Source organism: Mizuhopecten yessoensis, unplaced genomic scaffold (assembly GCF_002113885.1).
Source record: "Mizuhopecten yessoensis strain PY_sf001 unplaced genomic scaffold, ASM211388v2 scaffold265, whole genome shotgun sequence".
Classification (NCBI taxonomy): Eukaryota; Metazoa; Mollusca; class Bivalvia; order Pectinida; family Pectinidae; genus Mizuhopecten; species Mizuhopecten yessoensis.
In genome coordinates, this window is record NW_018403460.1 from 23,366 (window position 1) to 48,222 (window position 24,857).

At 35.6% G+C, this 24,857-nt stretch overlaps 1 protein-coding gene across 1 annotated transcript in view; it reads right to left on the reverse strand.

The window, feature by feature from the left end:
- Window positions 1–2,160: 2,160 nt before the first annotated feature.
- The window catches only part of LOC110445784, a 73,943-nt gene continuing 51,246 nt past the window's right edge, over window positions 2,161–24,857 (reverse strand). Inside the window, exons 4-5 of the mRNA XM_021490575.1 lie at window positions 4,554–4,673; window positions 2,161–2,984 (exon numbers count right to left, since the gene is read on the reverse strand). Coding sequence (XP_021346250.1) covers window positions 2,658–2,984; window positions 4,554–4,673 — 447 coding nt within the window. The 3' untranslated portion in view covers window positions 2,161–2,657. The remainder of the gene's footprint in view (window positions 2,985–4,553; window positions 4,674–24,857) is intronic.

A 24,857-nucleotide genomic window follows, 5' to 3' on the forward strand; every position in this document is an offset into this window, starting at 1 on the left:
TGCGGGAATCTCTCAAGTGAACATCCAACAAGAGTACCGCGGGGCGGAATAAAATATGCCCGTCGAATGCCATATAGTGTTATATACTTTCTTACATTGACTAAGATCTGCATCATTCTAAGAGTGGTTAGCTGATAGGCTATAAAAAATGTAGGAGAAAATCTTCGGACACAAAATCAAATACTGAAATGAACAAAAGGCAATAAATTTTGCAAAAGTTGTTGAATCAAAATTCTTTAACGGGAGACAAGTCATATCATGATTAAAATGTATACCAAGTTTTAAATAGATCGGTCGAAAAATGTAGGAGAAGATTGCCAGACAAACAAAGTTTACGCCGGACGGACGTAAAATAGAAAAATTAAGAAATAATATCTTTTCCATACCTTTCTATTTTAAGCATTGACAAGAGGCTCATGGGCCTTAATAGCTCACCTAGAATTAGTTATTCTAACTCAAAACCTATCCAAAACCAAACTTTTATGAAGTGTATAGGTTCCTCTGGATTATCTTTACCTTTTTTTGCAAGCTTTGACCCCTGTGACCTCAAAAATAACTCAAGGTCAATTTTTTTGCAAAATGTGTAAGACTCCCCTCAGAAAGCTAAAAGTCAAATATTATGACTATAGTATTTTTAGTTCATCAAAAGAAATCATTTGAAGTTTTTGACATATATTTAACATCTGTGAACTCATGCATTCTTATTTAAAACTGTTGTAAGGCTTTAACTCAGAAAGCTACAAGAACATTTTTATTTGCAATCTTTTTTAGAATCCATGGAAGGAATCTACTAACATATTTCATAATTCCAGTACTTTCTATTCTCACAAGAAGACACTTAGTTTTGGACATATTTGACCTCCGTGACCTTGAAAGTATGTCCGAAGACATTTTGTTCACAAATTCTGTTTGGCTCTCTCCTAGTAATCTACCAGCGAAATATCATGTCCCTAGGGCTTTTACTTCTTAAGAAAATGTCATTTTAAGTTTAAAACTCCTGTGACCTTGAAAGTAAGTCCAGGTCATTTTTTTTGTTTGCAAAATTATAAGTCTCCAACCCCAGAGAGCTACTAGCCTCATATCATGACTCTAGGCCTTTTGGTTTTTCAAAAGTAGTCAATTGAAGTTTAAGACATACTTGATTCTTGTGACCTTGAAAGTTGGCCAAAGTCATTTTTGTTAGCAAACTTTGGTGGGCTCCATCCAAGGAATCTATGTTTCTATCTTAAACAAGAGGCCCATGGGCCTTAACGGTCACCTGATATATTTATACAGAGAGTTGATTTTTGTTTTTTTACATGAACAGAAATATTATTCAAAGTGACAAAAAACAATAAAACCACCTTATTCAATATCTAGCAGGCAGATTTAAGACTGAAAAGTATTTGAAACTAGCACCTCTGATTCTAAACAAGGAAAATGAAGAAATTTTAGCACACAGAATCCATTGGGCCGCACCCTACAGCCCTTAGGGGTAGGGATAGCGCAAAATTTTCAAAGTATCAAACTGTCAACTTAGAGTTATAATTCCAATCAAGTTATCAACATGTAATATTCAAAGTATCATTTGCCATTATAAACCATAACAAATGTTGCCCCCCCCCCCTTCCCCAGGGGAAAACGTTAGACCCTTGGGCCAAAAAATCACAATTTTGGTAGAGCACCTAAAAACCCTTCCATCTATGAAGAGTATTTGATTCTACCATATCTGGTCTTGAGAAAAAGATTTTGAAATTTCAGTCAATTCAACCCTTTTTGTGCCCCACCCATCAGCCCCTGGGGGTCAGTCAGGGCTGATATGTGCATACCATCAAACTGCTATCCAATATTGATAATGCTAACCCAAATTGAATTACTTCTAATGGCAATCAAACAAATGTTAGTCCAAAATGTGATTTCCCTATATAAACTACAGTAAAGTTTACTCACTTCCCAGGGGGAAACATGATACCCCAGGGTCATGAAATTCACAATTTTGGTTAAGCACATTAAGACCGTTCCATGTATGAAGAGTATTTGATTCTACCATATCTGGATCTTGAGAAGAAGATTTTCGAAAGCTTTAGTCAATTTGACCCTTTTTGGCCCCGACCCTCAGGCCCCTGGAGGCTGGGGACCATATAATTCACAATTTTAGTTGACCTTTGGCCATGGAAGGATTCTGCAAAATTTCATTGAAAATTGGTTCAGGGGTTTTGGAGAAGAAGTCGAATTTTTTTTGTGTAAATTGATTAAGGACGCACGTCGGACACGGCCGGACAAAAGGCGATCGCAAAAAAAGGTGTTTGGAGTTTAAGACATATTCAACCCCTGTGACTTTGAAATGGGTCAAGGACATGTTTGTTTACAAACTTTGTTTGGCTCAATCCAAGGAAGCTTCCAGCAAAATATCATGACAAAAGGCTCTTCGGGTTTTTTACAAGTTGTTGAAGGAAAAATTGGCAATGAATGACTGACAGACACTGCACCACGGCATAAGCTCACTTTGCCTTTTTGGCCAGGTGAGCTAATAAAAAAGATTTTAAAACTTTTATGAATTTCCTTATTTTTGCAACAAGTTGACTTTCTCTTTTGTTCAAAGACCAACAGTATTATAGTTATGAAGATCCTAAACATGGAAAGATTAATGGTAAAAACGTATGGTAAAAACATTCCTTTCACGACTTTAAGCGTGTTCTATGGTCTGTGTTCTTGGCTGCTAAACGAGGAGAACACCTTTTCTCAACAGTCACATTTTGTGTGCGATTCAGACTTTGAAAAGGCGATGGAGCATTTGCAAGCCAAGAAGAATTTTGTCTTTTAGCAGGGAATATATCTTGACTGTCACTCAGTTTTCTTTTTAAAGGTGTGATACTCTTAGCCATTTTTCCTTCATCTGAGCTGGGTTTGAATATGATCTGATCAGTCTTGCAAGTCTTTCTGCTTTCATTGATCTCCACTGCTTTTTCTAAATTGCTGAACTGCTGAATTAGTGTTGTTGTTGTCTGTAAAAATAGGACAAGAAAGTGTTTTTCTAACACATTGACATATTACAGATTTTTTTTTTTTAAATCTTAAGATTACAAAACATAAAATTTAAAAAAGTCAAAATATTGAAAATCCAGGATAAAATTCGCATATTGTGTGCACTCCTGTATAGTGTGCAGGTACCTTTTGGGTGAAATTTAGTTGTTTAAAATAATGATTTTTTTTTTCTTGCAAAAATATCAAGCTGGACTGATAATCAACCAGGTAGGTCATTAATGAAGGTTAACTAAATAAACACATTGAAGTAATAAATTATGTTGGAAAAACATATCACTTAAAACCTAATTATTACTGAGGCCTTGTAGGTGTTGATCGACACCTTGAGTACAGGGAGATCTGTTGACACCTGGCATGGCAGAACAGATCACTTAACGATGTTATTTTTTCAACAATAACTTTCAGAAATGATTCAATCAAGTTTTTCCCTTTTTTGGAAATATGATTCCAAGTAGTTATCTTTGCGTCTGCAAATCAGAGAAAACAGACAGCGATATTGGCAGTGTGTAAGCTTTAAATTAAAGGCAGTCATGATCACTCAAACAGGTCCAACGAGGACCTCCAACAGCTAAATTAGCTAGACATAAAAAAACACCAAACACTTGTGCTTTCAGATTTTCTTGCAATTCTTCGGTATAATTTCCCATACGCTGTATTAATCAATTCACGACGTAACGTAAATGCATTAACGTAAACGTATTATGACTTTAACTTGCAACGTTTCATAATAGTGAAATAGGCAATGTAATCAGGATTTATAATACAAACTTTTTCGCAGTTTATCGCTGCGAGTATATTTCAAAACATTTACAAAAAATACCCAAACAATTTACAATAAATGGTCGCAACCTAGTACTGGTTTTGGATTGTTATTGCGCATCCCTTCCTTGACACTTTCATTTTCCACTGTTTGTAATTTTTTACTGTTTTTCTCTTAACATTGTAAAATATCCATATTTGATAGAAATATCGCAATGTGTCATCGTCAAATACTATTTCCGATAAATGATATTGCACACCCCTTATATATTAAATGATAGAAATTTCTCTTTCAAAAACATTATTGCAAATGTTTCCATATTTTTAGCATTCCACTAAACTTTATGGTTCTTCAGAAACAAGAGGTTCAATGGGCCTGCATCGCTCAATGGTGTCAAAATAGCCCTATAGCAATATATATTGGGAGACTTCGATCGTGAATTCGATATGCGAGCTTTTCAGCTATTTATTTGATATATTCCGTCGTCACTAACTTGTGTAGGTAAAAGTTAAAGTGTTACATACATAAAACGACATTTAAAAAAATTCTAATGATGAAATGAGTTCCTACACATAGGAGGATATCATTTTGAAATCTGAAACTAAATCATAGGGGGCATAGTGGTGAAAATCACCGAATTCAGCTAATCATTGGACAGTATTCGGAAGAAGACTGTGAGCAAATCTAAGATAACAATAGGCGCAGACCTACTGAAGCAAGTCCAGCCTAATAAAAAGGTAACGGTTGGCTAGTCTAAATAAGTGTTTACCTTGGTGAGGTCCAAGAGGGTGGTGTCTGCCTCCAACAGCCGGTTACATGTGACAGTGCTGTATACACAGAAATCACTCTGGTAAGGTTCATTGTCCACATTCACTACCCGGATCTGACTCTGTAACAGCAATGCATGATACAGTTAACACCACAGTTTATCTACACAATATGTCAGACATGTAGTAGTAGATAGGGTTATCACTGTTAACCATATCACTAGTGACTACAAAATGCTGACTTTCTTCGTATCATGGTAGTATAACCCAACCATGCTGACTATAATCCAACAAGGGGCCCAATGGACCTGCATTGCTCACCTGATCTAAATCTAAATCTCACACAGATTAACCACATTTTACCTAATTGGGCCCCACACCCTCTGTTTATACCCAAGGGGTTTAACCAGACTCATTTATTCAAGAAACGAGGCTAGTTACAGGCCCAATATCAGTTACCTGGGCCTTTTGGTTATTGGGAAGAAGTTGTTTGAAGATTTTTTGACATTTGACCCCTGTGACCTTAAAAGTTGGTCAAGGTCATTCATTTGAACAAACTTGGTAGTCCTTCATCCCAGCATACTACAGGCCAAATATCAGTACCCTGGGCCTTTTGTTTATTGAGAAGAAGTCGTTTGAAGATTTTAAGACATGTGACCCCAGTCACCTTGAAAGTGGATCAAGGTCATTCATTTGAACAAACTTGGTATCCCTTCATCCCAGCATGCTACAGGCCTAATACCAGTACTCTGGGCTTTTCGGTTATTGAGAAGAAATTGTTTGAAGATTTTAATTTATTTGACCCCTGTGACCTTGAAAGTGGGTCAAGGTCATTTATTTGAACAAACTTGGTAGCCCTTGATTCAAGTATGCTACTGCCCAAATATCATCATCCTAGACCTTTTGGTTACTGAGAAGAAGTTGTTTTAAGTAAAAAGTTGACGCTGGACAGACGGACGACGGACACCGCACCATATGGCATAAGCTCACTTGCCCTTCAGGTTAAGAAATGTCAGGGCTGGCGATCGCCACTGGCGCCATTGGCGAAAGTAAAACATGATTGGCGATTTGAAACTGCACTTGGCAAAAATATTGATGAGGGGCTTTTATTTAAGTCACTGTCAACAATAGAAAAAAACGATGGGGATAACTGTTTCCAGAGCAATTGTTACAGGTAAATTTAGCCCCCGGCCACCGCTTGTGTACTACAATGTTATGGCTGAATGCATTTCCGATGCAAGGTCATGTATTGGAACTCTCCTATGTTTTTACAGGGTTAACACAACAACTCCGTCTAATATCAAAATCGCCGATTATCCAATTATAGCGATAATGTATTATTCCGAGTGGTGCTCTTTGGAGAACAATAGGGTGGGTAAGTTAGGGTCGGGAAAGGGTTGTTTTAATTGGATTTGATTTACTGCAGTAAATCGTGTGAAGTGATGCGAGGCAATAACGAGGCCGGTCACTTAATTGTGTGCTTACATTGGGACGCAAGCGGGATACTTTTAATGACTTTCTTTTAAATTTTGTTAAGCAGTAACAGATATGCAATTGCCAGGGCACATAAAATGACATACAACTTGAATTATGCGATTTTTGCAATCTGATCGAGATGACAATTTGCCAAAAAATTATATTTAAGTTGACGATCAAATTTTTATTTTTTTTAGACATTTTTGCCAATAAATGTTTTTTGACTAAGAATTATCAAGTGAAAGAATGAAGATAATATAAATATTAATAGAGTTGGTAAATCCCTTAAGTATCAGCCTTTGGTTTTGGTGAAAATAATTTGCTCCAATATGCATGTTTAGTCCCCCTATAAATATTTTTCTTCATATTGAAAGATGAAATATCTCATCCTGGCACTTTGTCAACAAGGAGCAGCCTGTTTGAATGTAAAAGGCCTTGGAATTGGGATGCAGAAGGCCAGAGAATGTCACAGAAAGGAAAAAAATGAAATTATTTGCAGTGTTAGTGTTTGATAGTCATAAAACATGAACATTTTCTTCATTTCAATAGTTCACTTCCTGTCTAAGATACATTGGATACATTAGAATGTATATATATAATGGGATATATAAACGAAAATTAAAAGGGGTCTTCTTTTTTTGGGGGGAGGGGGGGGGTCTGGTCCATGATTGCGGGCCATCACACGCACTTGTAGGGGACATATTAAATTTTTGGCGAAACTGAATCAAGACCCAGAGCTAGCCCTGAATATTCTGGTCATACTTAATCGACAGAATTCTAATAAATTTATTAGTAATGAATAATTGATTATGTTGTGTTCTTATCTTTATTGCCAACAACCATGTATTTTTTCTGGAATACATACTTTCTTTGAACGTAACTATGTTGTTTTTCTATAAAGTAATTGCCTAGTTAATAGTGTGTTTATATAGCGTTTTAAAAACTATAATTGACTCATTTACACGATGTTCTCTTCATACTGTTATCGAATGTAAATATGTTGTTTCCGAAAAAGTTACACCCGTTAAATTGTTTAAAATCGATTGTTTTTTTACTTGAAATATAAATCGCCTGTGTATGTTTTCATTGGTTGTACTTGTTTTGAAATGAAACAATCATTGTTATAGTCATTCTTCATCGACACAAGTTTGATTTGTAATAAATAACTGATTATTATATAATGTTGTGTGGCTACTGTATTGAAATGATCATCGACCGTAATTGATTACTATTAGAATCATAATTGCCCTTTTTATATTTTTATCAACTAACATTCTGTTGAATGATTATCACCCAGTTGATATATTTCTTTCATTCAACATAGTTTAAAAGTAAATGGTATTTACATGGGCATGTTTGAAAAAAAATTAATAATAATAACATAGTAGATATTTCTTTCATTCAACATAATTTAAAAGTAATTGGTATTTACATGGGCATGTTTGAAAAAAAAAAAAATAATAATAACATAGTAGATATTTCTTTCATTCAACATAATTTAAAAGTAAATGGTATTTACATGGGCATGTTTGAAAAAATAAAAAAAATAATAACAAAGTCTTCTGCTTTGTTTGTATGCGTTTATTTTGAGCGATACTTTTGTTTTTTTGCGTTAATTGGGTAGCCCTAAAAGGGCTGTAAATTGGTTCTGTGAACCGTTTTATGTTCTCATGCTCTGGATCGCCGCTCGACGAGAAAGCGCCTACTGCAGATCGGATCAAGGTAGATGCGCCGGCCTTACATGGTATCATAAGCCCATTTGGAATATCGTTGCAATTCTAACCAGAAGGTGTTCTGTTAATTTTCCTCGATCACTCATATGAAAGAAAGAATGCCTTCTTGAATAAAAAAGAAGTTTGGTTATATAAACTAGAACACCGACAGGTCATTAGGGCCCCGTCTTGTGGCAATATATCACCCATAATCATCAAGAAGCAATCTGCCCATATAGCTAAGCTTGACCTTTGATATTTGGACTTCAAAAAGAATCGCAAGGAAGCAAAACATACATTTTACATATACTACGATGCGAGTCTTGTTTCCTTCCACCTCCATATTTGCTGGGCTAACAGAAATGTAATTACTGGTGCAATACCCATTTGTTAGCTTTGATTTGTTTTATTTCACCTTATATACCTCCTCCATCAAGAGCCAGGGTCAAAGTCAGAGATCCACTTTGTCTTTGATCTTTGGACCAAAATGACCTTGATCATTAACCCAGTGACCCTGATCTTTTGTCAGTTGACTTATTCTTTAATTCCGACCAACTTTGCTTCATAATATCATAACCAAATATTCACCAGTGAAAAATAGAAAACTTGGACCCCATAAACTGGACCTAAGGTCAGTTTACTCTGTGTGAAGTTCTGAACAAGTTTGCTACATAATAACATTGACCACTTGACCTTGACCTTAAGACAGTTGACTCCTATTTAAATTTGGACCAACTTTGCTTCATAATGTCATAACAAAATGTTCTTCAGTGAAAAGATACAAAATTTGACCGTGACTTTTGACCCAGTGACCTTGCCCTTTGGTCAAATGACTCTGTGTTTAATTCCCACATACATTGCTTCAAAGTGTCATGATGAATGTTCACCAGCAATAAAATACTAAATTTTACCTTGACCTTTGACCGAGTTACCTTGACCACAAGTCAGTTGACTTTTTGTTTAATTCCAACCAACTTTGCTTCATAAAGTCATAACAAAATGTTCATCAGGGAAAAGATACAGAATATGACCGTGACCTTTGACGCAGTGACCTTGACATTTGGTCAATTGACTCCTTGTTTAATTCTGACCAATATTGCTTCAAAGTGTCATACCAAAATGTTCACCAGTGAAAAGATACAAATGTAAACCTCGACCTTTGACCCAATGACCTTGACATTTAGTCAGGTTGACTCCTTGTTTTATTCTGATCAACTTTGCTTCATCATGTCATAACAAAATGTTCATCAGTAAACAGAATATAATATTATTTTTATTAAATTTTCTTTAACTAATATATCATAGTTTAACCCATGATGAACAAACATTCAAATACATGTCACTTATTTTATAACTAGTATATCATTCATTCAAAATACATGTCACTTATTTGTTTACACATGCAAACTGCCGCCCTGGAAAGTATGGATTGTATATGTATGGATTGTTTTAATAGCCTGTACCTATAAGCTTTAAACTTTTGGAAATAAAATGAACATTGAACATTGATGGTTGACAACCCCAAAATAATTTTTTGACTACAAGAAGGTCTCTGGAGCAAATTCCTGTGTTTTGTGGCAATTTGGCGATTAGATTTAAGCAGCTGAAAATTTTGTCTCTGATTTTAATTTTGGAAAAAAGTAAGAAAAACGTGTTTATTTCGATTTTTTTAAATTATACTTTTCTTACGCAATAAAGGTCTAAAATACACGTATTTATTATGTTTTTTACTCATCAGAAATATGTGTACTCATTTAAATATAGAGAGCTACATGCTACCAAGATGTAAACAAGAGGCCCAGAGGGCCTGTATCGCTCACCTGGATACCAAAGCAATCATGGCAAAATATTCTCCGAATGAGATCAAGGGAATATGTCAGACCCCAAGGCAAACTAATCCTTGTAGCATATCTGTATTAGATTCTTTATGCCCAGCAATTTTATGTATGGTTATGGGATGGGGATCTCAACTGCCATTGGACCCCACCCTACAGCCCTTGGGGGTAGGGATGGCGCAAAATTTTCGAAGCATCAAACTGTCAACTTAGAGTTATAATTCCAATCAAGTTATCAACATATAATATTCAAAGTATCATTTGCCATTATAAACCATAACAAATTTTGCCCCCCGATCGCAATAGGTCACTTGAGACTTTGTCTCAGGTGACCTAAAAATCGGCCAAATCGGAGCAGCGGAAAATGATTATTTTTACCATTCTATTTTTGTACATGTTTCGAGAAAGTGAATGGCTGCCGTAAGGGAGATCACTCCGATTGATTGTTGGCTGTTTTGCAGATGATGACTTTCTGCTGCCAGTATTTTTTTGATTGTGACGACAAACAATATTGAAGGTGAGACAAACAGGTTGAATTACTAATACTCAATCAATGTGTCTAATTCATATCGAAATATGTTAGCATTTGAATTAAAGACGATACTCTTAGAAAATTGAAACATGCCTTTAACAGTTGTGTTGTTTTTAATCCGCGGCATGTTTATTGTTAATATCTCTTATTGATTTATGTTTTCAAGTCAATGGATGCATTTCCTGCAATACCAAACTCCAATTATGCAACTGAGACGTGAAATTTGTCATGTTTGAAAGATAACATTATAAAATTGTGTGTTTTATAACACGTTATCTATGCAGAAAATAAAATCTACGGAAGCCCATAGGTGCAATTACAGTATACGCTTATATTGTGTTAATGCTTAGTTGATTTTCTTTTTTTTAGGGCAGCTACGCACGTGGCAGGTGTCACTGATCAAATCATATCAATGCAGGACGTGGTTGGTCCACTAGCACGCGCTAGCTATATACAGGTGTGTGTCGGTAACAATATGGCGGTCATACTGGTCAGTCGACACTGAGCCAGCTCCAGACACCATTGGTCTTATACTAGGGAATTCTTAAACAAACTTGTATTTTTTTTTATACCAAAATGTGTGTAAGGATGTAGTTATCATGATGTGCTGAATACTTCGAAAAATCTACATCGGATAGTGACAAAAAACTCTGTGTTTATTCGATTTCTACATGGTTGAATGAGTACAGCTCACCCGGTGAGTTTTCTTACCTGTTATTTGTATACAGGTGTATGTATATACTAGCGATATCTACACGGGAATATAAGTTCTTATCAGAGACATATATAGCACACATTCGTAATGAGTAACCGGCAAAGGATGACGAGTAGTAAAACAGCTGGAATACAATCCCGTTTGTCTGACGCTGGAGAAGACATTTCTTTGAAAGTGTTACAGAAGGAGTTGAGAAGTATGAGGGATGATATGCAGTTTATACATAAACTGGCCAGGCGGGATGAAATTCAAGAAATCATGGATAGTGCAATGATAAAGCTGAAAACTGAGATACTAACAGAAACCAGGAACATGGTTGAGGAGAGAGTGAGAGTAATTGAGGAGAAAGTCGACGGTTACCTCATGGAAACAGACATTTTAAAAGAACAGTTAAAACATAAAGACTGTGAAATTGAAAGTCTTAGATCAGCGAAAATGTGTAAAGAGACAACAAAAGACAGTGAGGAGGCGAGAGATAGAGTAAACCTGAATAAAAGGGACATTGTAGCTATTCACAGACTTCCATCGAAGGCGACTCCACGCCCACTCATTGTAAAATTTTATAACAGTGAGATGAAGAGTTCGGTCATGAGGAGAAGACGCACAATCAAGGAGAGGAGCAATGTTAAGATGCAGGATGACATCACGAAAGACAACCTGGAACTCATTCGTAAACTCAACGAACATAGTGGTGTTGAATACGGGTGGTATTATAACTGTGCCATATATGGCAAATGCAAAGCCACCGAGATGAGAGTGCGTTTTGATTTGTATGATGATATTAGCGAAGTGATCCGCCAGCACGTCAAAAACAAGAATTCGAGATGAACATTACGTAAGTAAATCAAAAAACACTATTTTTTTCAATCATTTGTATTTATATAAATATATACATATATGTACATATTGACAATAGAAGCCCTATGTAGGTGCATATAAATAAAACAGTGTTTATTGTGTACTTGAAACGTGAAATTAGAATATGATATTCAGTCAGAACGAGAGAGAGAGGAGTTATTTGAAAATAAGAAAATGTTATCCGCCTTTTATACTCTGTTGTATGACATGTTTAACATCCGCCTTTTATACTCTGTTGTATGACATGTTTAACATGAGTAAGTGGAGATAATCTACGTTCACTGAATGATAAGAGTTATGATATTAAAAAAAAGATGAAAAACTTGTATATGTGACATAAAGAACTGAATGTGACTATACACTCTTGGAATATTGCACTTTTTCTGAGTTATATAAATATCTTGATAATATATCTCTGTTTTTCACTAATGATTATAGTACTATGTTGACTAAAAATAATGTTTTTGCTGCAAACCGGTGCTGGTAAATCGCATCCTTTTCTCTGAGTGTCGCTTTTATTGTACTTGCTCCATGTTTCTCTGTAATTGTATGTGCGGGAACTAGTATATCGCAAACCAACTTCCGGTTAGTCAACTAGAAGCTAGGAAGCGATGACATGTTTTATTATGTTTATTTAGGACCGAAAAGTCATGGTTGATACGTAATTTGTAAGATATGAGGTTTCACTGGTGTCGTCAAAGTCAGTAGTTTTTATTTTTTTAACATGACTGGTACTGAAAATCAATATCAGTTTCTTTACTTTACTCGCTGGTTGTTGCAAGAGTTTTCTATTGGGCGGATATTAGTATTACCTATCATACTTCCGGTTTGTTAATTGACTTGCTCGCAGGCACAGGCTCTAGATCTTTTCAGAGGTATGTGATGGTGTAAGTTACACATTAATGAATCAGTTATTATAATAACTTAGATTAGCTGTTCAGATTTTCTATTGATATACAACAGATTGTATTCTCATTCATTTATGATTACATTTTTTCTTCTCTCGCCAGCCACAGGGGTTTGGTGTGGGTGTCTGGAGTGCACATGCTGTGCTGATATGTGTCACAACAGGCATAAACAATATTATCAGTATAGCATGTGTGTAATTCATGCACTTTCAGCGAAACCCGGTGATCCAGCTGCAGTTAACTAATGTTTAGCTATTTTTCTCGCATCCCAAGGTTTATGTTGTTGGTGGAATAAGGTGATGAAATACATATTGAAGGCTGATTTTCGTGACTTGCACTACTTTTTGGGTAATATTTTCTTTTTTTTTAAACGTTTAAGCAAAATTTACGGATGTTTTTTTTCTTTCTATCCTAGACCAATTCTGACTTTACAGAGATACACATTATTGTGACGGTGTCTCTAGTTTTTATTCAGTAATCCAAAATGCAAGGGTATTATGCTTCTATATGTTTTGTGTTGTTGTTGTTGAGTTTTATGTGTCATTTGTCTGTGTGGGAGGTTATTTACTTAAATACCATAACTGATAATAAATGGGGTCAAGTACAGGATCACCTAAGGGTGTGCTTTGGTAATTTCTGGATAAGTGATCATGGCTAATTTTGAGATATTGTCTTTGAATGTCAGGGGGTTATATTCATGTAAAAGAAAAAGAGTTGATCTGTTTAATTGGATAAAAGCGAAGAAAAAATCAGTTGTGTTTTTGCAGGAAACGCATAGTTGTGAAGAAATTGAAACCCAGTGGGAAGATGAATGGGGTGGTAAAGGTATTTTTAGTCATGGAAGTACATCAAGTGCAGGAGTAGCAATTTTTTTTGGATATGAAGCAGATATTGAGATACATAGTAAAATTATAGACTCAGAGGGAAGATACATTATATTAGATGTTTCACTTAATGGAACCAGGGTAACATTAATAAATTTATATGGGCCGAATGATGATAAGCCAAATTTCTTTGAAATTATATATAGAAGAATCAGATTGATTTCAAATACTAAAATAATAATGGGAGGTGACTGGAATTTGGTACAGGATATGGGAAAAGATACACATAATATTATGCATGAGAGTCATAGACTAGCCAGAGAACTTATTGATAAGAGTATGGAAGAATTTGAATTATTTGATGTTTGGAGAATCCAAAATCCTGAAAAAAAAATGTACACATGGCGAAGGAAAAACCCAATTAAACAAAGTCGGTTAGATTACTTCTTAGTTTCACAAGATTTACTTAACATTGTTACAAACTCTAGTATCACACCCGGTTATAAGACTGACCATTCCTGTATATCACTAGCTTGCATTAATAAAGAAAATATGAGAGGAAAGGGGTATTGGAAATTTAACTCAAAATTATTAAATGATCAGAATTGGGTAGATTTAGCAAACCAATGCATTAGGGACACAATAGAAGAGTACCTGATAGAGGGGGATTTAGATGCATTAGAGAACATAAATTTAAGGGTAAATGACCAAATGATGTTTGAAATAATCAAAATGAAGATTAGAAGTCTAACAATAGAATACTCAATTCAAATTTCAAAAGAAAAGAAAAAGAAAGAAAGGATGATCTCTGAAAAAATACAAAACATTGAGAAATTAATGAACAGTCAACCTACTAATCAGTTATACGAAGCATTAGAAAAGGAAAACAGGGCTTTATCAGATATAAGGAAGGAAAAGACTGAAGGAATCATTATTAGATCAAAGGTTACATGGTATGAGAAAGGGGAAAAAGGTTCAGATTTTTTTTGTAATCTTGAAAAACAAAACTATTTGAATAAAACTATAACTGAATTGATAAATGAAAATGGAAAACATATTACAGATACAACAGAAATACTTGAAGAAGAAAAACAGTTTTTTAGAAATCTTTATACAAGTAAAATGGCATGCAATAATGATTCACCTCTATTTAATCATGGGAAATATTTACAACAGGTAGAAAAGGAAAGTTGTGAAGGTCTAATTACAATTGGTGAATGTAGTAAAGCACTAGCTAATATGAAAAATGGAAAAAGTCCGGGATCGGATGGGTTTACCAGTGAGTTTTACAAATTTTTTTGGAAAGATTTGAAATATTTTGTATATAAATCTATAAATTATGCATATACTCATGGCTCATTATCAGAATTTCAAAACCAGGGAATTATAACATGTATTCCAAAAGAATCCAAAGACAGAAGATTTATAAAAAACTGGAGACCTTTAACTTTACTTAATACTGACTATAAAATTGCTTCTTCTGCTATAGCAAACCGGTTTAAAACAGTACTGCCTTCAATTATAAATGATACACAGAAAGGCTTTATGAGGAATAGATTTATTGGAGAAAATACAAAATTAGTATATGATATAATGCATGAATTAGAAGAAAAAAATATGTCTGGTTTGTTGCTACTTGTTGATTTTGAAAAAGCCTTTGACTCGATAGAATGGAGTTTTATTCATAGGTCTTTAAAATCTTTCAATTTTGGTGAATCTTTGATTAAATGGATACATATTTTCTATCATAATGCAAAAAGCAGAATAATTAATAATGGGTATTTTTCATCATTTTTGGATGTAAAACGTGGATGTAGACAAGGGGATCCCATCTCCCCATATCTATTCCTGATAGGTGTTGAAATTTTGGCTATACAATTGAAAAAAAATCAAAGTATCAAAGGTGTACAAATAAATAATAGAGAATATTTGCTTGGTCAATATGCAGATGATGCCTTTTTATTCCTAGATGGTTCTTCAAAGTCATTGTCAAGTACTATAAATGACTTCAGTATATTTTCTACAGTATCTGGACTTAAACTTAACATAGATAAGTGTCGATTGATATGGATCGGAAACAAGAAATACTCAGAAGAGATTTTATGCCCTGAACATAAATTTGATTGGTCTTCAAAAAACTTCAAACTTCTTGGAATTAATTTTTCTTTGGAGTTATCTGAAATCATTGAATTGAATTTTAAAGAAAAGCTATCAAAAATAAGAAAATTGCTTGGAATGTGGTCTAAAAGAAATCTTACTCTTTTAGGAAAGATCACAGTTGTTAAAACACTGGCACTACCACTTATAACACATCTACTGTATTCACTGCCAAATCCAGGTAAAAAATGGATAAGCGAAATTAACACAGTTTTTTATAGATTTATATGGGGGTACAAACCTGACAAAATCAAACGGGATACAATGATTCTTGAATATGGAGAAGGAGGTTTAAAGATGATACACATTGAAAGTTTTATGAAATACCTGAAAATTAAGTGGGTGAAAAGGCTATATGATGGAAATGGGGACTGGCAAAGTTTAGCAAAATCTAATTTTAGTAAATTTGGAGGGGAGAGATTATGGAATCTGAAAAAATCAAAACTGGAGGAAATATCGAAAAATGTAACTAATGTTTTCTGGAAAGATGTTATTTTAGCATGGAAAGAATATAAAGATGATAATAATGAAGTATCAAGTTTTCTTGGTGATGATCTTTTGAATTACATACCAGTTCCTAGTTACAAACAATTTATTGAATATGAACGGAATGGGGTGAAGACAGTTAAGGACTTGTTGGACAATAATTATCAGTTTTTGTCATTCAATGATATTAAGACTAAATGTGAGAAAATGATTTTTTTACAATATTTTGCAGTAATAGACCACATTCCAAGGGAAAACTTAAACATAATACGACAACAACCATTGATCAACAATCAATCAGAAAACAGTAATCCTTTAAGAAGACTTCTTCAAGCAAAAGATCTTAGATATGTTTATAAAGCGATTGTTGCTAACTACAAACAGTATCCAATTGAAAGGCAGGAAAAATGGAATAGAAAGTTAAATACAAATTTAAATGATGATATAGGTTGGGAGAAAATTTATTTAACAAGCTTTCTGGTGACAATTGACACAAAACTTCAAAATCTACAATTTAAGATTCTACATAGAATATTAACAACCAACAGTTTTCTTTACCAAATTAATGTTAAGGATGAGGATCTATGTACTTTTTGTAGAGATGCACCAGAATCAATTGAACACTTATTTTTTAACTGTGTGAAAATAAATAATATATGGAATGATTTAATGGCTTGGGTGAATGACTTGAATAACAATATTATCATTATTGATCATATGAATATCAAGGATGTGTTATTTTTTTGTGAAAAGGGTCCACCTATCATAAACTATCTCATACTGATTATTAAATATTATATCTATACATGTCGATTCAAAAATATTGAACCGTCTTTCAATGGTGGAAAAAGACGCATTATTCAACAACAACAGATTGAAAAAAAGATGTCTTCTTTGAATAACACAATGAACAAGTTTAACCAAAAGTGGTCTCCCCTTAATATCTAAGAAAAAAGCTTTTAATATCAATTGCATATCCGGGTAAACTTACAACCCGTAAAGAATTAATTAAAGCATGAAGGAAGATTTTTGGTATTTAAGTAAATAACAGGCGTACATGTATGTGTTATATCTGTCTTGTGTATGTGTTATGTTGATAAGTATGTTTATTGGTTTATTTGTATGTGTAGACCCAAATGGCATGGTAAATATATAATTATTTATTGTAATAGAAAGGATGGATGTATCCATATATTAACATCTTAATATATACTGTCAGGCATGCGAGGATGTGTGTGTATGGGTACGAGTGTATGTGTGTACAATTATGTGTGGTATATATGTATGACTCAAGTAATATATTTGTCATTTCGAGTGTGTGTATGATGTATTTATGAATACATAATTTGTAGTTAAATTTCACATACTTGTACACTGTTTATGTTTTTGTGTTTATGTATATAGGTCTAAATTGCTAGGTACATTAGTATTTGTACTCTTTTTTATTTCCCCAGACATTACTTCTTAAACTAATCCAAATTACACATGAAAAACAACATCATTCAAAGTACATGAATTCGGTTTTATCTTGTTTAAATTTTAGGACAATAGGGCATTAATATATCAATTTAATCAAAATAAATATTATCGTTATTGTAATGATTGAAATATACGTATGAAAGAATGAATGATTTTGAATTTGAGTATGAAAGAATGAATGAAAAAGAAAGAGAGAATGAAGAGAAAGAGGCCTTTTGCATGAGGCTATATTATGTAAGAGGGATGATTCCGGGGCACCCCAACCCTGGCATCCCTCCCCCGGGGCCTTAGATGAAGTTGAGTTTTGGTTGTTTAACTTACAAACAGTAAGGGTTCTCAGTTAAAAGAACACATGGCGAAACAATGTGACGTCGTGGTTTGCACCGACGCGTCCGGAGAAGGATACGGAGGCTACCTACAGCATGTAGATAGACCAGTCAAATGCGATGTTGTACGCAGCACACAGGTATGTAGCACGTGGGAATGTTTACCGTTAGACAGGGACCACCCTAGGCGTCACGCCCTCTTAGTTCACCTGAATTTGTTGGTGAACGTGGAGGGCAGATGCCTAGTTTAATGCGTTGGTGTGAACAACCGGGAGCAGCTAGTGCAGTGAAACCCTGATCATGAGGGCAGCCTCGAGGATGACTGGGACCAATGGGTTAGGGGCCTGGTACACATCCTCTGTGCGCAGGCCCATGACTGCTGGGTCCCGGACCTCCTGGGTCTTCTTGCCCTCATTGTGGAGGGTAGGCATTACCCAGCGCGGGCTGTGGATGCTCCTCGTCCCTTCTCCCCCAGAGAGACATTGGTGGCGGAAGCCATCAACGACTTCCTGGGGGATGATGGGCCGGTGTCCCTTAGTCTTTCCCGGTCCGTTGGCAGCCTTCTCCACTGGAGGCTGCAAGTGGCAATTATGAGGCTTATCAGCAGAGAGCGGCATCAGGGGTACCTCGAGCCGAGGCGCTTTTTAGTCCCCGGCTCGGGAGCTGCCCCAAGAACCGGCTCCGAACGGCCAACTTGTTCCTCGGAGGGCGCTGTTACTGCCCCGAGACCATTCATGCTGGCTAAATGCTCATCTGTTGATGGCGGTGACTCTCCCTCAGAGGACCAAGTCCGCCTGTGCGCCCCTAACCGGTGGCAGTCTATGACTGCCACTTCCATTTGGATGCGCTGCTAGCGAGAGGCAGGGCAACCTCCTTCGCTGGCTTGGCGGCTCAGGAGGAAGGTGGGTATGTAGTCCCTCTGGGCGGGGTGGCCAACTATGCCTACCCGACAGCTGGTCCTACATCTTTATACAAATTAGGAGGGCATTCTTTCCTTGAACATTTTATTGACTCCCTGGGTCCCTATTGTGATAAGACAGCTCCCTTTACCAGTAATTGATAGGATAACAGCTTAAATGGGGCTGTCTACGGGCAGCGAGCCCATCAATGCAATTTGCAAAGGGGCACACTGTCGGATGGACCAACAGTGTTACCACATACAGTACGCGTCAGGTGATTTGGTACTCAGTCGCCCGCGGGATGATCGCGGAAGAAACGCCGGCTATATCAAGGTAGATCCGCCGGCTTTACATTGATCAGCCCTCCGCGACTATCCCGCGTTCATGGGTGATGGGGATTAAGTCTGGACAGAGAAAATACAGTATATTACTAGTTTAAGTTTTATTCAAACTTTGGGCCATGTTTGTGTCTGCTGTGGCCGCTGTTCCTCTCTACGGTACCACACATGCACAGTAACAATCGGCACACCGAAGCGCTACTTGAATTTCCCGAACGGAAAAGAAATGCCAGCACATACTAGGGGGGAAAACCCGTCTTGTAGTGGATATTTAAAAAGAAACGAGTTCCACGAGATCTATTTAAAATTACCCATGTATGCTTAATATAAAGTAGCATTGCCTTGTAATGTGATAAACATTAGGGCAACATTTACGATGTGCAAGTGTCGGTTAATTTGACTAGATTACACGATTTCCCCTTTAAACAATCTAGATTATAATTGAAAAGGACCGGTACGTTAATTAACACATCATTATAAGTGTCTCCGTTTAGTATACATTGTATAAAATGTTATCACAGTTTACTGATCAACATAAGTTTATTGAAAAATCTACCGAGGCAGACAAGCCGACTGTCCCTGCACTGTGAAATCACCAAAAATTATTGGTTGGTCTGAAACGTCAATCACACCTCAGCACAGTAGCCCTCCTGTCATAATGGGTGGAGCTTACACAATACACCGCATCATGCGACTGATTAGATGGTGTGTATCGTCGAGGTGCCGCCCACTCAATTCCCCAAATTTTCGTGTTTTAATGTGTGTTTGTAGAATTGAAAAATAAAAAAGACGGCTGTATTAAATTTTGAACAGAATGAAAATATTGGTCCTTACAAGTCTACACTTTAAATAAATGTTTAATATGGTTTCTCCTACCTGTAACATGGACCTCGCTAATTTCAAGTTACCTAATCTTATTTTATTCCGTGTGTATCAATCGGAGACAACAAGTATTCGTATGATTTCATGTGTAACTATTGCAATACAAAATTATATATAAAACAAAATCAGAATTAAATATGAATATAATTTAGAAGTTTTAGACCAACTACGTTTTGAAAGTTAACTGTATTGCATTTCTTTAATTATGATCCCTTTGACACTGTTAGGTTTCAATTTAAATTCGTCTAATATACCGTATTCCTTCACGGATGGTCATGTATAAATTATATATATATAAATGTACATACACAGTATCATCGTAAGACCAGCTCTGCTCATATTCCTACAAGAACATTTCAGTTTTTGTAATATTTTCTTACTTTAACCAATATATGTTGTTTCTATGTATAATACTTTTTGAAGAAAAAAATCAATCGCATTAAGTCCATGCCGGTCCTTAGATTTGATCCACAAAATCTGTCGATGTTTTTATAAAAATTCAAACTATCGTTGTGATCCATTTTCATACGTTGGTATAGTGTCAAAATGATCCTGATATGTGTTAAAACTATGTATTATCAATACTTAATAAAATTCCAACGAATGTCATTTCACACAAAAACGTTTATAATAATATAAAATGCCGCCGCCGTATGTTCCATAGACAAATCCGCATCTATCTGTTGATCTTGCGTTTCTTTCAATGCCAGCGTTCCAAACCAAATGCTATAAACTTCATTTCTTCTGTTTAAGAATAATAATACATATACAATTACAAATACAAATGGAATATAGTTAGGCAACTACTTTCGAAAATTTCACACGTGCTCAACAAAAGTGATAACCAGCATCGATTACCATATTTGTATAAATGTACATTTATTTCATTTCGACTATTACAATAGATATGTATTATAATAAATAAGATAACTTCTAACGTATTTTTCAGGAAACAAAAAAAGTACGGGTAAACAAGATCGAACCTATATCACAAAATTGAAATTCGTCGCTTCAGTAAGATTTCCCTAATCTAAGTTGCTAACTATCAACGATAAGAGAATGGAGTAAAAACAAAAATGAACTTAAGGCAGACAGTCAAAGAAAACTGTGTTATTTCTCAAACGAAGAAGAGTTCCAAGTTGTTCTACGTTCTATTTTTACTTTCTGTTAATCAGATGTATGTGAAAATTTCTATTCCTCTAAAAATAACGAGAATTCAACAATATGTGTACCATTTCGAGAGAAGTGAGTGACTTCTTTTTAAATACAGAAATTAGTGAAAAACGATCTCTGGAATATTTCATAAACTCTTTTTCAAAATTATGTTACAGACAATTAGATCTTTATATAGACATCGTACAACTCTGATCGTAGACCAGTGACCGTTGCAATTCCGCGTTAATTGCCTTCTCAAAAAAAGTACGGTTATATAAATAATGAAACTAGTTATCGTACCGAGTACGTATTGTTAGTATCATATAAGAAATGCTTGTATTGCAGTTCTCTTTATACACAACAAAAACAATGAAACAACAGTTTACCTGTTTATTACAATTCGAGATATTTAAATGAGGCAGATAGCAAGATAAAAAGAAAATACAAACTTATACTTTGGCGTATCAGGGGCTACTCACTCAACACAATAAGCTAACTATATACAATACTACAAAAACAAACGTGTACTGACGAGGTAGCCTCCTAAGCAAAGAAAGAGGCCACAAGGAAAAACAAAAAATATATTCTCAGCAATATATTTTAAGTAGGCCAGACAACTCTTGAGCGATTCAAGACAGGCCAAATGTAAATATCTAGTGAAACGTTCTTGAGCGATTCAAGACAGTATACATGTAGATATCTAGAGCAAACCCTTGAGCGATTCAAGAGCTGCATATAAGATACTCATATATATAAGTAGTAAAGAAAACTTTTAAGCGATTTAAAAGCAGAGAGCTTTTGCCTTGAGCGATTCAAGAGAGGCAAACTGATCATGACCACCATACTTAAGCGATTTAAGAGCTGGCAAGACGAAACTCCTGAGCGATTCAAGAGCCTAGTAGTATTAAGAATAGACAGAAAAATTAAAGCAAAAGCAGTAAAATAATCAACAGATAAGTAAATAATATTACAGAAAAGTATTGGGGGAAAAATTCCCCAGGAATTAAAACCCTAGGGATAAAAGAGTGAGTAACCAAATGGTAGCACAAGATACCCTGGATACAATATTATAAGCAACAACGGAAACTTCAATGAAAACAGATACATCTCATAATCATCACAAAAGAATACAAAAGATGGCAGAAAATAATCAAACATATATAGCTTATTAGTTACAATAAAGCTCAGGGAGCAGCTGGGGTAAGTGGGTGGGTACGCGAAAAGCAAACACACCAACACCCGCCGTAAATCAATAATGAGGGGCACTGACAATACCACATACCCTCTAGGGGTTAATGCTGATTGTTAACACTCCCCTAATTTGCATAAATACATAAACATGAAAAACCTAGATACAAGAATATTACCACACGTAAACAAGGAAATGAACTTAAGTAAATTCACACATATATATCTAACTATTCCACTGTAGAAAAACAACCTATGATATATATAAGCAAGGGAGCAATAAAAGTTGTATATAAACTTTAATTTAACACACATGTCAAATTATCATTTTATACACAACAAAAACGATGAAACAACAGGTTACCTGTTTATTACAATTCGAGATATTTAAATGAGGCAGATAGCAAGATAAAAAGAAAATACAAACTTATACTTTGGCGTATCAGGGGCTACTCACTCAACACAATAAGCTAACTATATACAATACTACAAAAACAACCGTGTACTGACGAGCTAGCCTCCTAAGCAAAGAAAGAGGCCACAAGGAAAAACAAAAAATATATTATAATATATATATTAATATATTGTAGATATCTAGAGCAAACTCTTGAGCGATTCAAGAGCTGCATATAAGATACTCATATATATAAGTAGTAAAGAAAACTTTTAAGCGATTTAAAAGCAGAGAGCTTTTGCCTTGAGCGATTCAAGAGAGGCAAACTGACCACCAGACTTAAGCAATTTAAGAGCTGGCAAGACGAAACTCCTGAGCGATTCAAGAGCCTAGTAGTATCAAAAATAGACAGAAAAATTAAAGCAAAAGCAGTAAAATAATCAACAGATAAGTAAATAATATAACAGAAAAGTATTAGGGGGAAAAATTCCCCAGGAATTAAAACCCAAATGGATCGAAACGAGGAATTGGAAATTACTAGTGAGTGAGAGCCCCCAATTCTTAATATAAACTAGGTAATAATAACTAAAATTGAAGATTGAGGTATAAAGAACAAGTAAACAAGCACAAAGTAAAACATGAAATGATTTCAGTTGGACAAGGTCGTATTTTTGTGCATTTGAAATAACGGTAGGATCCGTACGAATATAACGTATATAGCAGTTGGAGGACCATCTACCCAAGGTTTGAATGACGTGATCCTCAACGCCAGCAGCCGCTACGGAGGTGGCAGCACCAACCCGGAAAGAATAACCATTAAAAGATCGATGATCCACACCTATACCAGTCAGTGTTTCTTTTAACAAAGAGATAAAAGTATGGTGCATTAAAGGTTTGACGTTAAGGTCAACATATTGTCTACGAAAAGGGGCGACGAAGGGGTAGCCCCTTGAGCAACACGAGTGGTCAAAAACTTACACATAGTAACCACAGGAGTTAAAACAGTGTTCTCAAATATCTTGATGACAACTCCTTTTCCAAAAGGGTCAGTTTTAGAGGAACGCAAACACAGGTGAAACTGAGACTTGTCCGGGAACACAGATATCTCTCCGATGCGAATGAAGCTGTTACAAATTGTAGCAGGATCTGTTCGGATATAAAGAGTAAAACAGTCAGATGACCATCTACCCAAAGTCTGAATAACATGATCCAGGACACCGGCGGCAGCTGCTGAGGTAGCCGCACCAATACGCAAGGAATGTCCATTAAAATCATGGCTGTTGATACCTATACGAGTCAGAGTTTCTTTGAGGCACGATATGAAAGTCTGACGCATCAACGGTTTGGAAAAGAAAAAAAACAACCAAACATGTTTTCAATAAACAAAGGTGAATCAGAATAGCTCCTTGAGCCTTCCTTGCCACTAAATAGGGAATCATGGTGAGCACAGGATGCAAAACATTGTTTTCAAACACTTTAATGTTCACTCCTTTACCGTAGGGGTCCATTTTGATGAACGCAGAAAAAGCGTAAAGGAAGACTTGTCCGGCACCACCACTATGTCACACATACGAATGTTAGTAGTATCGTGCAAGGTTTGGCATGTGAACTCCCCACATCGCAGAAAGCCATAAAATGCTATCTAAAAAACACATTTCTAAGACTGAAAACGAATAGACCTAGAGAAGAAGCTTGACTCTACTGTGCCGCAGAGAAGCGACTTGACTCTAAGACTTGGAATTAAATATACCTAGAGAAGAAGATCGACTACTGTGCTGCAGAGAAGCGACTTGACTCTAAGACTTGGAATTAAATATACCTAGAGAAGAAGCTCGACTACTGTGCTGCAGAGAAGCGACTTGACTCTAAGACTTGAAATCGAATAGACCTAGAGAAGCTTGACTCTACTGTACTGCAGAGAAGCTACTTCACTCTAAGACTTGAAATAGAATAGGCCTAGAGAAGGAGCTTGACTCTACTGTGCTGCAGAGAAGCAGCTTGACTCTAAGACTTGAAATCGAATAGACCTGGAGAAGAAGCTTGACTCTACTGTGCTACAGACAAGCGACTTGACTCGAGCTCTAAGACTTTAAATTGAAAAGACCTAGAGGAGCTTGACTCTACTGTGCTGCAGAGAAGCGA